The 13,767-nt window shown below is 33.6% G+C and overlaps 1 protein-coding gene across 2 annotated transcripts in view; it reads right to left on the bottom strand.

The window, feature by feature from the left end:
- The window catches only part of NIPBL (NIPBL, cohesin loading factor), a 198,265-nt gene that overhangs the window by 115,271 nt on the left and 69,227 nt on the right, over positions 1-13,767 (bottom strand). For both annotated transcript variants that reach the window (XM_003792944.3, XM_023514992.1), the window contains exons 2-3: positions 3,873-4,015; positions 649-814 (exon numbers count right to left, since the gene is read on the bottom strand). In XM_003792944.3, the coding sequence (XP_003792992.1) occupies positions 649-814; positions 3,873-3,936 (230 nt within the window). In that variant the 5' untranslated portion in view covers positions 3,937-4,015. The remainder of the gene's footprint in view (positions 1-648; positions 815-3,872; positions 4,016-13,767) is intronic.

Raw genomic sequence — 13,767 nt, 5'->3', positions numbered from 1 at the left:
AAACTGCAAAAAAAAAAAAAAAAAAAATCACGTACAAAAATATGCTATAAAATATAGGTCAATTTTATTTTAAAAAGTTTATTGTGTGAAAATATATACCTATGTTCAGATGGTACAGTAAATTCTAGAAAAAATTAGTCCAAAATTCTATAGCAGCCTTTCATAAAGTTTCCTGAATTCATATACTTCTCATGAAAAGCATGTTAGTCTGTACTAAATAAAGCTAGCAGCATAGTTCATGTTGTCTGGAAATTTTAACTACTCTAGCAATACCATAAAAAAGAGATAGTTTCGGGTGGTGCCTGTGGCTCAGAGGAGTAGGGCGCCGGCCTCATATGCCTAAGGTGGCGGGTTCAAACCCAGCCCCGGCCAAAAACTGCAAAAAAAAAAAAAAAAAGGTACAGCACACCTGATGGATTCCGAGATCATTTTAAAAGAGCTGAAAATATCTATGGAGATACAGTTACACAGTTAAGAATTAAATTATCTCACTATAACTATGGCATATTTTAACCTTGTTAATCGCTTAACACACTTAGATCATGATGTATTTTAAAAATAAATTATCTAAATTTTTTTTAAATTAAAAAAGAAAACTAGGAATAGTAATTCTCTTAGTAAGGTCAAACTTTTCACTTTAGTACTTACATGTGATCTGTTGATACCTGGTTGAGGCTATGGACAAGCTGTGAAACCAAACTGTCATCCCTACAGGCCAAAAGGCAGTTCACCTCTTCTGCTATTCGTGCATTAAAAAGAAGGCTCTTTGTAGTCGTAGCAGGTAAAGGAGATGGAAGAGGCAGCTGGTTCAGGACTATTTGGAATAAAAGCACATTATTAGAAATTGGATGACAATATTAAGACTTTTTAGTGCTTACATATATTTTGGTATTGAAAATAAATTATAAATATCAGTGTAACAAATTATTAAAAGGCATTCATCCTCTCCCTACCAATCCTAAACATACCTCACAAAACCTCCCAAATATGACTAGGACCATCATAGATTATACTACTCTTTAAGACAAAGTTCAGCTTCTTCATGTCTGTTTTTCATTTCTTAAATTGTCAACAAATGACTAGCCAAAAGGAAAAGGCTAAAAACTTAGTAACTTCCAAGGTTGCAATTTCATCAATTTCATTTACTCTTGCTCATAAGATTTATAATAATCACTAACAAAATAACAATACCTTTACTCTTTGTAATATAGCTTAAGTATATACAAAAATATATAGCTCACTCTGGTAGAAAACCTTTCATAGAATAAGATTCTATAAGAAGAATATCCAAATATTTTTCTAAATAATAAATTCCTGAATAGTTCTCTTCTCTGCATTCTATTCTAACAGCAAACAAAAGAACATAAATGTTTTACAGTAGTTTAAATTCAGTTATTTAAAGTCTCTTTACCTAATGCATTTATCTAAGAAAGCTAGCTAAAATGTCAGGTATCTTTGTTTTTGGTTTAATTTCTAATCACTTATATAGTATAATTATCATGCTACTCAGCCTAAGTAATAATGGGTTTCTCATTAATGAAAACACAGAAAAATTATTATTTAATAAATAGGGATTACTAGAAAGACAAACTTTTATTTTAAGCCAGTTATCTAACAGAAATTTATTATCTTAACCTTATGAGTTTAAAACAGTTTTGAAAATCAAATAAAGAAATTAAATTTTTAAAAGGTAAGCTAAACTTAATTATCTTTTTCTTTTTTTGAGAAGGTTAGCTAAAAACTCATTTTTAGTTGTAAATTGGGATATACCCTGGACCCCATACCATACCCCAATAGCATCTCTATCCCCCTCCTTTTTATCATTTGGGATTCATTGAAGGAAAGACAAACTTTTATAATACAAGGTACAGCTAAATGATGGGAAGAAAAACCAAAAAGAAATTCCTAGTAGTATATCTTACTTTGTAATCCTATTATTAGATTACAACAAAGTGGTAACAAAAACTAAAACCAGTTCAAAAAGGTATCTCACCTGAGTGATGCTAATCCAACCAGCTATAGTACTTTCTTATTAAAATGTAGGCTATTACAATTTTACCCCCGCTAAATCCAATTTGTTTTTACTTTTTTTGAGCAAAAACAAAACCCAGAAAAATAGTATTTGGGGATAGTGAACTTAAGACAAAAATATTTCTTGAAGAACCTTTTTTTCTTAGCTTCTCTATTATGAAGTTCCAAATCCAGCACAATGTCACAGTATGCCATTTATTCACTTTCTACCCTTCCCTTTCTTATTTTTTCCCCTTAATTTATTCAGGTACATAAGATCCAACATTGTGGGTAGATTTTTTTCACCATTATCCAAGGACTAAGAATTATAGTTACAAGTGCCTACCAAAAGAATGAATCCCTAAAAAAATGTATTATAGTAAAAAATTCTCAAAAAACTGGCAATGTTCTTTTTTTTTTTTTTTTGAGACGGAGCCTCAAGCTATCCCCCTGGGTAGAGTGCCATGGCATCACGCTCACAGCAACCTCCAACTCCTGGGCTCAAGTGAGTCTCCTGCCTCAGCCTCCCAAGTAGCTGGGACTACAGGTGCCTGCCACAACGCCCGGCCATTTTTTGGTTGCAGCCATCATTGTTGTTTGGCGGCCCGGGCTGGGGATTTGAACCCACCACCTTGGGTGTACGTGGCTGGCGCCTTAGCCGCTTGAGCCACAGGCACCGAGCCGCAATGTTCTTTAAATTTCTTTTCTTTCTTTCTTTCTTTTTTTTTTTTTTTGGAGACAGAATCTCACTATGTCACTCTTGGTAGAATGCCGTAGTGTCACAGCTCACAGCAACCTCAAACTCTTGGGCTCAAGTGATTCTCTTGCCTCAGCCTTCCAAGTAAGTACCTGGGGCCACAGGCACCCGCCATAATGCCTGGCTATTTTGGGGAGGGGGGGGTTGTAGGTGTCATGTTCTTTGGCAGGCCTGGGCTGGGTTTGAACCCGCCAGCTCCAGTGTATGTATATGGCTGGTACTCTAGCTGCTGAGCTACAGGTGTCGAGCCTTTAAATTTCTTATGTTAAGAGTAAAACAGGCTGCTGAAATCTATGACAAACTCTAAAAGATTATCAAACATGACATACAAAATAAATATCACTAAGAAGTTAGACAAATTGGGCTGTTAAATTTTTTTCTTTGAAGGATAGGTTTAGTTAGAATTTTTATAAAAGCTTTTCTAAAGGCCTATATTAGTTCCTATATGCACAGACATACTTCTTCAGTTTTGATTTTTTGTAATGTTTTCTGTCATCTTTGGTCTTTACTTTGTGTTTACCCCTTTATCATGTAAGATGTCTTACATGTGTTTATTTGGTTTCCACTTTTTGCCTTCACAAAATTAAAGAGGATTAAAATTTAATAACAATAATAACGTTTAAGATAAGGACTAGAAACAAAAACCTCGTAAAGAATGAACGAAGATAAATACATTTGGAAAAGAAATCAGACGATTGCTGCAACGAAATATTGAGCAATAATAATAATAATAATGCAAAAAAAGTAATATTCATAATCTCAGATAAAAGTATGTCTATGATAGGATGCTTTAACTCTGAGGTTCAGTATAGAGTCATCAGTTAACCATGTAAGACCTCTTATCAAACACATCCTATTTCTTATTGGATCCTTAGGAAGAAACAGAAATTAAAGCCTTACCTATGATAAGCTGGCAACACTAACTTTATTACTTCCACATGTATGCCAATAAATCAAAGCAAATAGTGTTTGTCATTCAAAACTAAAATCTTAAAAAAGTTCTGCTATAAATTTATGATATTACAGAACATTTTTCTAGTAGTTTCCCTAAAAATCATTGTTAACCCATAGCACAACTTAAATTTGATAAATTAACCAAACTTACGGTCTGTGAGACTAGCAATCCCCGCAAGAGTAGTGATGGGGACATGGGGCATATCCCCATTCATCCTGAAGTTCTGGAATGGTGTTGCTTATAAAAGTACTTAGTTCAGGTGCCAGCTGTCATTACTTCCCATTTCCCAAACACTGCAATACACAAAATACAGACAATTATTTGTAGAAATATGCCAAGTATATTACCACTAGAAAAATGATTAATTACTACAAAAATAAAATTTATCTTTATTCATGTACCATATCATATATTAAGGATTGCAAAGTGCAATGCACACATTAACTCATCTGGTCCTCATAACAACCTAGTAAGGTAGATACTGTTGTTTTCTGCATTTTGCTAATGAGGAAATCAATTTATAAAGAGTTTAAAGTAACTAGCGAAGCAAGGATTATAATACAAGCAATCTGGTTCCAAAATAGTTTCTTAACCACTAGCCTATACTGCTAGATAGAACTGCTAGATAGAAATATTTGATCAATCTTCATAACCACTATAATTTGTTTCTACATTGCCACTACCACTATAATTTGTTTCTACATTCATTTATTGTGAAATTAAAATTTTAATTAAAGTTAAACAATACAGCTTCAACTTGCCTTTCTAACCATGTCTCATTCATTCTACCTAGGCCATCCTCTCTAATCACATCCACCTTGTGTTTCTGATCTTTCTATATTTCTTTTTAATACATTCTCCCTACCTAGGAAGCCCATCCCTACTTTAAGTCCAAATCCTGTAATTCTTTACAATCCAGGGCAAGGTCCCACTACTACTACTTGAAACATCAAATGCACCTAAAAAACATCTTAACATAATCTATTCTGAACTTATGACATTTACTGTCCAATATTCTTTTGGTAAAAAATTATATAATCCTTTGTGACATTTTCTTTCATTCTTCTATGATCACTTTATGTTTACATATGTATCTTGTCTTTCAAATTATCCCAGGATGCCTCTTATAATAATCAATCATAGAATCAATATATAACCACATAAAGTACAAAGAAAGTCATGGGTTAACATTTTAATGCTCTCATATAAATTAATTTAAGCCAATTAATCAATTCAAAAAGAAAATTAAATAGGGTGGCACTTGTGCCTTAGTGAGTAGGGCACTAGTCCCATATACTGAGGGTGGTGGGTTCGAACCCAGCCCTAGCCAAACTGCAACAAAAAATAGCTGGGCATTGTGGTGGATACCTGTAGTCCCAGCTACTTGGGAGGCTGAGGCAGAAGAATTGCCTAACCCCAAGAGCTGGAGGTTGCTGTGAGCTATGACGGCTGTGAGCTATGACAGTACTTTACAGAGGGTGAAAAGTGAGACTGTCTCCAAAAAAAAGAAAATTAAATAAATTCTTTTATTTATCATGAGGTAATATGCTCTCTCTACATATACATATATACACACACAAAGACATTCTGTATAATTACTGAATACTCTGTCCCCCAATTTTTCTGATTCTAGTTTCGACATATGGCTCATAGAACATTTAATCTTTCCTTTAATGGCACCTGTGTGTGCCTTTTTTGAAGTAGATAACATTTTAATAATGCATACATTAAAGATAAGCTTTTATGAAATTACTGTATTCTACATCAACTAAGTCAAAATGCTAAACAGAAAACTGTGTTATAATTTCCAGTTTAAATCATTTAAACCTTTCTCTTTTTGAGGTTGTATTTGCTAGTCATTAATTTTAAGAGAGCCCTATTAGTATTTTGAGTTGTATACTTCAAAATAGTCAAATAATATATGTAGAACTTTAATGATTTCCTTTACTCATACAACTTAATGCAACTTTGCAAATGTGTATTTTTTAAAGTAGACGTATATAGGTATTTAAAATTAATAACTTTGTCTCCAAACATATTTTATTTACAAAGACATATAAGACATATGGAACAAAGACACATAAAGCACATGTGTATAGTTTAACAGTTATAAAGAAGTTATCCATAGAACCACCATCCAGAAGGCTAGTATCCTACTTCTTTCTAGAGATAGTGACTATCCTGTTTTCTTGGTAATCATTTCCTCTTTTTTCTTTACAGCTTAATGACCTTTATATGTACATCCTTTACTAACAGCCACCTAAGGGAAAAAGCATTACTTTTCCTTGATGAATGCTAGACATAAAACTTACTAGCAGAAATCCACTGAAAGGAAACAGCAAAGGAAATAGTGTAGGAAAGATATAATTACTGGCTGTCTTGTGTTTATTCTTCTGCTGCACTGCATGCTTTACTCTTTGAAATTATTGATTTGATTCTTAACATTTCTTTCTTCACTAGAGAAATTTAATACAACCTTGCATACTTAGCAATCACATCAAGCACTTAAAACCAGTTGGAATTTTAAATGTCCTAATGGAGGTCACCAAAACACAACCAATTTTTCCTAAGTTTGTAAGTTTTAACTTATGCATAGTATTATAATTAATGGAAAGAAGTTATTGAATGCAAATTATTAATAGAGCATCACAAAAATACCTTGTTATTCATATACTGCATATGACTCATTGTCATACAAGTACATTGCCATATTCAAACAAATTAAAAGGTGACTGTATTTAATTATCTAGAGCAGTGGTTCTCAACCTTCCTAATGCCGCTACCCTTTAATACAGTTCCTCATGTTGTGGTGACCGCAACCATAAAATTATTTTCGTTGCTACTTCATAACTGTAATTTTGCTACTGTTATGAATTGTAATGTAAATATCTGATATGCAGGATGTATTTTCATTGTTACAAAGGGGTCGCAACCCACAGGTTGAGAACCGCTGATCTAGAGGATAAGAACCTATAAAGGCTGATGTATATGCTAGGTAGACAGTTCTCCTGAGGGCTATCAGACTTTATTTGATTTCTCCAAGTCCCACGTAAGTAACATGAAAAGCTGAGCCAACACTAGCTTAGAATTTTCAGCCTAAAAATGGCTTACATATTTAGTTGCCACATATGAACTATATGAGATTACTATACCTAGCCACAAGATTGTACTTCCTTAGTCATGTAACAAGGCATCTGAATACTCTGATATCACTAAAAACTGGGATTATAGTGGGGGTGTGGGTGAAAATACTTGTTTGGTTTAACACATTTAATTAAATGTTGATAGATGATTACTAACAAATATATTTGTACCTTGTCATTACACCTAATTCCGTTGGAATCCAAGATTTTGAAGTACAGCAGAGAAATTTGGTAGAAATGAACTTAGAATTTTAGCCAAAGTCATAGCCTTTAATAAATATGAGTAATCTGTAGAGATGCTGCTACTTTATATTGGAAGGTGACCACAGTCCCTCAAGAAATAGTATTCCTAGAATTCTAAAAGTGAGTACGCACACCCGTAACTAGATATGGCATTTTGGACTCTCAATTAGATAATGTTTAGTCTGCCTGGCTCTGTGAAAATACATTGTTTTTTATTTTTTGAAACCGAAGCTGAAATGCGTCCAGAATGAAATGGCAACTGAATGGTAAAGAAGATTTTAATGAGTGTTATAGAACTGTCACTTAAGGCAGAGCTTTACAATCTACGAATGGTGACTGATTAGTAGATTGTAAAGTAAGTTTAGCAGGTTGAGATCAACACTAAAAGGGATGGAGGGAACAGAAAGAAATACAAGGGTGCGCTGCATGGTGCTCTTTAAATCTAGGTTAAATGTCTTTTGAATTATGGGTCACCAGGAAAAGCATACTTTGAGAGATGCTGATTTGAAGATAAGAAAAAATAAAAAAAGCAGCCCACCTCGTAAGTGGTAATGAGAACAAAATAACACATATAAATCACCTGACATACTACTTGGCACATAGTAAATATTCTAGAAAGCTAACCATGTTACTAAAAGATATGGGAAAACAGAGGAGGAATTAGGTAAAAGAATCTCTTCAAAACAACCCCTACTTCTGCAACATTACTATAAATTATTATTTGACATTCCAATATATACTTCACCATAGTATTACAAATCATAGTTTATAGTCTTGGTATTGCCCATCTACAATTACTTAAATCATAAGGTAGCAGAAATAAATACCAGAAAAAGAAAGAAAAATATAACCATTGAAATATGATACCAAGAACTAAATTAAACAAAATATACTGAGTAGGAAATCATTTATAAGCTAATTAAGTGTGGCTTGAGGTTTAATTAAAAGAATGCTTAATTAGGGAAAGATATTACAGTAAATTCTCAATTTAGCCCATTATAATGAGTCTGAAGGGAATTTCTAAGCACTTATCAAAAATTTTAAAGACCTTAGTTCTTTGTTCACTTAATTTCACTACAAAATTTATGACTTCCTCATGAAAATAAAACAGTATTGGTAGAAGATATAGTAATATTAAAACTGGATGAATTGGAATAAAAGGCATTCTCATAATCTAATAATAGACAAACTTTTCAAAAAGGCCACTTTATACTTTTTTAAGTCAAAGCCTTAAAAAGTGTGTATAATTGTGTCTCAACAACTTCACCTTTATCTTAAAGTGGTGATCCTACACATGCTCAAAAATGTATGGAAACAGATAATTCCTACAACATTTTACTGCATTTTAGTAGTGAAAAAATGGAGAAAGGATTTTATTATCTACTATGTATAAAAATGGTTACAAACACTTTAATGTACTTTCATTTAATCCTCATATGACAGTGAAATGCTAATATTCTGTTTTTATTTGATGAGCAATCTGATGTGCAGATAGGTAAGTAATTTGTCTAACTAAGGTCACACAGTAGGAGTCAAACACAGCCTGTCTGGCATGCGAACATTTTACATAACAGCTACAATGTATACCAGTACCATTAATTTAATATTATAACAAATAATGTTACATCCATGGAAGATCAACACGTGGCAATTAAAAATCATGATGTACAGCTGGGTGCTGTGGCACCAACTATAATCCTAGCATTCTACAAGGCCCAGCCTGGAGGATCCCTTGAGCTCTGGAGTTTGAGAGCAGTCTGAGCAAGACCAAGACCCTGCCTCTATTAAAAATAGAAAAATTAGCCTTGTGGCAGGCACCTGCAGTCCCAGCCTCTTGGGAGACTGAGGCAAGAGCTCTTGAGCCCAAGAGTTTGAAGTTGCTGTGAGCTAAGCTGATGCCATAGCACTCTAGCCCAGCCAACAGAGAGAGGCTCTGTCTCAAAAGAAGAAAAAAAAAATCATGTAGTACAATCAATATAGTCACAATATATAGCCAAGGAAGAAAAAGATCACACTGTTGTGTTTGAATTCAAGCTCCTCCACTTACTATGTAACCTTGGACAATATACTTAATCTCTGTACCTTGGTTTCCTTCTCTTTAAGATATGTAATCACTACTTTTAATTTTGTTGTGAGGATGAAATGAGTTAATGCATGTAAAGTACTTAGAACTGCTGAGTATGCAGTAAGTATTCATTAAATGTGAACTACTATTATATACTTTTCCTTATCTTGCTTTGTCTCAAACTTTCATATGTACAAATCTGTCTCATCCTTTTTTCTATTATGTTGCAGGTTTACTGAAATGTCAAATTTAAATGAATGCTATTGTGTATTACTACTCTATACGACTCAGATGATTATGGCTTTATGGGGTTAGATTCCTTACTTTATAATCATACTTTTAGTATATAATGCACATTTTATGGCATGTCAAATACTCTTTCTTATTGATCTGAACTAGTAGAGCAGTAAGCAAAATTCAATTTGAAAAAAAAAAAAAAATCTGTTTTGCTGGGCACAGTGGCTCACACCTATAATCCCAAGCACTCTGGGAGGCTGAGGAAGGCGGATTGCTTGAGCTCAGGAGTTCAAGACCAGCCTGAGCAAGAGTGACACTACATCTCTAAAAATAGCCAGGCATTGTGATGGGTGCTTGTAGTCCCAGGTAGTCAAGAGACTGAAGCAAGAGAATCACTTGCGTCCAGGAGTTTGAGGTTGCTGTGAGGTATGATGCCACAGCACTCCATCCTAGGAAGATTCAGTGAGATCCTGTCTCAAAAAAAAAAAAAAGAAAGAAAGAAAGAAAGAAAGAAAGAAAGAAAGAAAAGAAAAGAAAAAAGAAAAAAATCAGTTTAGGGGCAAGGCCTGGTGGCTCATGCCTATAATCCCAGTGCATTAGAAGGCTGATGTGGGAGGACTGTTTGAGCCCAGGAATTTGATACCAGTCTGGGAAATATAGCTAGACCCTAATCTCTACAAAAAAAAAAAGTTTAAAAATTAGCCAGGCATGGTGGCACACACCTGTAGTTTTAACTACTACTTGGGTGAGAGGCTCTCTTGAGCCCAGGAATTTGAGGCCACAGTGAGTTATGATTGTGTTCCTGTAGTGAGCTTATGAGCATGACCACTGTACTCCAGCCTGGGTGACAGAGTGAGTGAGACCATGTCTCTAAAATAATAAAATAAAATTAAAACTAAATCCTTTAAAAAAAAAAAAACAGTTTGGGATAAAAGATCAGAGTAGTATACATAAGTAAATATCTTGGCACTTTTGAGGTTAAGCTTATTTTTCTCCACAAAATTAGGACAATGGCTTTTTTTTTTTTTTTTTTGAGACAGAGTCTTACTTTGTCACCCTCAGCAGAGTGCCATGGTGTGTGCCATAGCTCACACCAACCTCAAACTTTTGGGCTCACACAATTCTGTTGCCCCACTCTCCCAAGTAGCTGGGACTATAGGCACCCACCACAATGCCTGGCTAAACACAATGACATTTTAATAAATAAATCTTACAAAGCACAAATTCTTTATTTCCTCTATTTCTGAATAAGAAAATGATGAGCTAAATATGAAATAAATGTAAGATATCAATTTGGTAACTTTTCCCACAGCAACTATTAAATCTGTCTTAGTAATTTAATAAATGAAATTCCTTTAAACTCCACTTTGTGTTATTCTCCATAAAAATCTGTCATCTTTTCTTTAACCTAATTAAAGTATTTTCCTCTTACTATACTCAATAGTTAATAGCTTGAAATGCCGTACTAAACTAGATCAATAGTTCACCTACCACCATAACTACTCCTTGAAATACATATAAATGGTACCCAACACAACATGCTACATTTCCATAGTATTTATGCCTTTATGATGATGCATTCAAAGAATATTTGTTTAATGTCACATCAAGCACTATGATAGAAAAACAAAGTACAATGGTCAACAATATGTAAACACAATCTGTCCTTCGAAATTTGAGTTTGGCATGCAAATGTTATAAAGGGGGTACGTATTACATAGTAAGGGGAAGAATCACTGAATTAAAGCCTGAACCATTTTCCATGACTATTGTACATTTTAGTTTCTCTAAAAATACACATTAAATTTATTTAAAATAAACAATGATTCTTAAAATTCATGAAAAGGTATTAAAGATATATTGCCAGCTGAAAATATCAATGTGCATACTACAAGCTCATTTTTGTCTAAAATACATTTTTATACAAATGATAGCCTAGATATGAAAATAACTTTTAAAAGATGTTATTAACCCTTTAACAATAATTAGGATTAGGATGCATTTTGAAATTAGGGGGAATTCCTGTTTTTGTATAATTTACATCTGTACTCCTTAGACTTTTATTACTACTAGTGTATTACTTTATGTTCCAGAAAACCAATGATAAAAAAACAAGTCTTCTAATAATGGCTGCTACATGTACATAGATTTCTCTGGCATATTTAAATAATTACCTACGAAATCGGTTTGAAGGCAGTATGCTAGGTGCTAAAAAACTAAAAATATGCAGAGTGCATTCAAAAATTCTTTGCTCATAGCATATAGCCATAAAGGCAAATTGGAGCCTGCAAAGGAGTTTATAATATAATGTTGATATTTTCCCCCCTATCTTTGACACAAGCAAAATTAAGTTTTCAGTTAAGATGAACATAATAATAAGGAAGATGGAGTAGTAGAGAGAGAGAATGGAGGCAGTTCTGTTAGGAGAATACTATAGCACAACACGTAATGATGGTCTGATTTTGGACTCTGTTCAGAATAAATGCCAACGTAACATCTAGTTAGAAATGTCTAAAGAAGAAAGTTGGAAATTCAGGATCTGACAAAAGTAGTCAGAACTATAGCTATAGCTATAGAAGTAATCTAAGGAGGGTTAATAAATTATAATAGATGAGACAGACAAGAGACAAAGTAACACTAAAGGGGAAAATTTTTTTAGCAATTCTTTTATGTCAGACATTTACACATTATCTTTCCTTAATCATACTAGTATCAGAGGGTTATAGGGATTATCTCTGTTTCACAAATGAAAAAGTTAAGTCTCAGTCTAAATACTTTGTCTACAGCTAAACAGATGGCATAAAGCAGAGTTAAAATCTGACTGAACTCAGGTATTTCTAACTAAATCTTTTATTTTCATGAATATCTGAGAGGCATAAAACAGCATCATCTGCAGTGCTCTGACAGAAAAATAAACCAATAAAAGGTTAAAAAAAAAAACTAAACACGAAAAGTTCTTTTTAGAAAAGCTAAGTGTTTGTTGAAGGTCTCAGAGCTAGTAATTGACCTAAATGACACTAGAATACAAATGTTTGCATTTCTAGTACTCTTTATTCTTTATACTATGTTGTCATCTTGTATGATTACAACATTGTTTTGAATAAATCTAAATATATATATGGAATACTTGGCTAATCGACACTTTCCTTCTTTGGTAATATTTTTTTGGGCTGTGGTAGGGTGAATTTAAAACTAGTATATTTTAGTATCCTGGTTTATATTAAATTTAACATTATAAACTACCTCAAATCCTTTTGGGAAACAGGTAGGATATAAATCCTAACTAACTACATGGGTTAAGTAAATAAATAAATCTATGTTGTACTACTTACTATTTTAAATAGGTTACAGTGATTCCTTTGAGAGTGGTACCTCTCTGGCAGAATCCTTTTGCCTTAGTCAAACTACCTTCAGACCCTTTTTTTTCCTGTCTGCTATTCAAGAACAGATTTTTCACATTCTGTTTAAGACACTTTTGAAAAGATCCTCCCTAAATCCTAGCTCTAAATCAAACAGTTCCCAATCAGGGATACTGTGAAAAATCTCATATCCTTAAAACTTTTCTGTTTTTCTAAAGTTCTAAATTACTTCCACTAAATAATTAAAATGAAAAATAAAATAAAGCTCTAAAGCTTTCTTGCGACACTTGCTTCACCACTACAATCCTAAGTTCCCTGCAGCTGCTATGCTGGACATCAACAGTGTACATGCCAATAATGTGGCTGTATCATAACATTTATAATATGTAACAAAAGGATATACTTACATTATTGAGCACTATTATGCAGTAAAAGAAAAGTTACCAGTAAGCAAATCAGGTAGAGACTTAGTATCTCTAAAAAGCAATTTATAGAATATATGTATGTTTATTGAGATATAAAATGGTTATCAAAACTTCTTATATATTCTTATGAACTGACTTTAATAAAACTTCACATCACTTTACATAGTCACAGCTGGTTATACAGCTAAACTAATTTGCAGAGGCCTACTGATTAGTTACATGAAGTCTCATCATACCAAAATATGCAAAAATAGAAACAACATTAGGAAAAAATAGTCCTGGACCTTGGAATTTGATTATTTAAAAAAGTTTTAGCTGGCAGGGCGTAGTGGCTCATGCCTGTAATCCTAGCACCCTGGGAGGCCAAGCTGGGTGAATTGCCTGAGCTCATGAGTTCCAGATCACCCTGAACCAGCGAGACCTAAAAATAGCTGGGTGTTGTGATGGGTACCTGTAGTCCCAGCTACTTGGGAGGCTAAGGCAAGAGAATCTCTTAAGCCCAAGAGTTTGAGGTTGCTGTGACCTGTGATGTTACGGCATTCTACTGAGGGTGACAAAGTGAGACTCAGTCAC

Source organism: Otolemur garnettii, unplaced genomic scaffold, assembly GCF_000181295.1.
Source record: "Otolemur garnettii isolate 467f Iridium unplaced genomic scaffold, OtoGar3 scaffold00063, whole genome shotgun sequence".
Classification (NCBI taxonomy): domain Eukaryota; kingdom Metazoa; phylum Chordata; class Mammalia; order Primates; family Galagidae; genus Otolemur; species Otolemur garnettii.
This window is presented reverse-complemented; position numbering and strand designations above follow the sequence as displayed.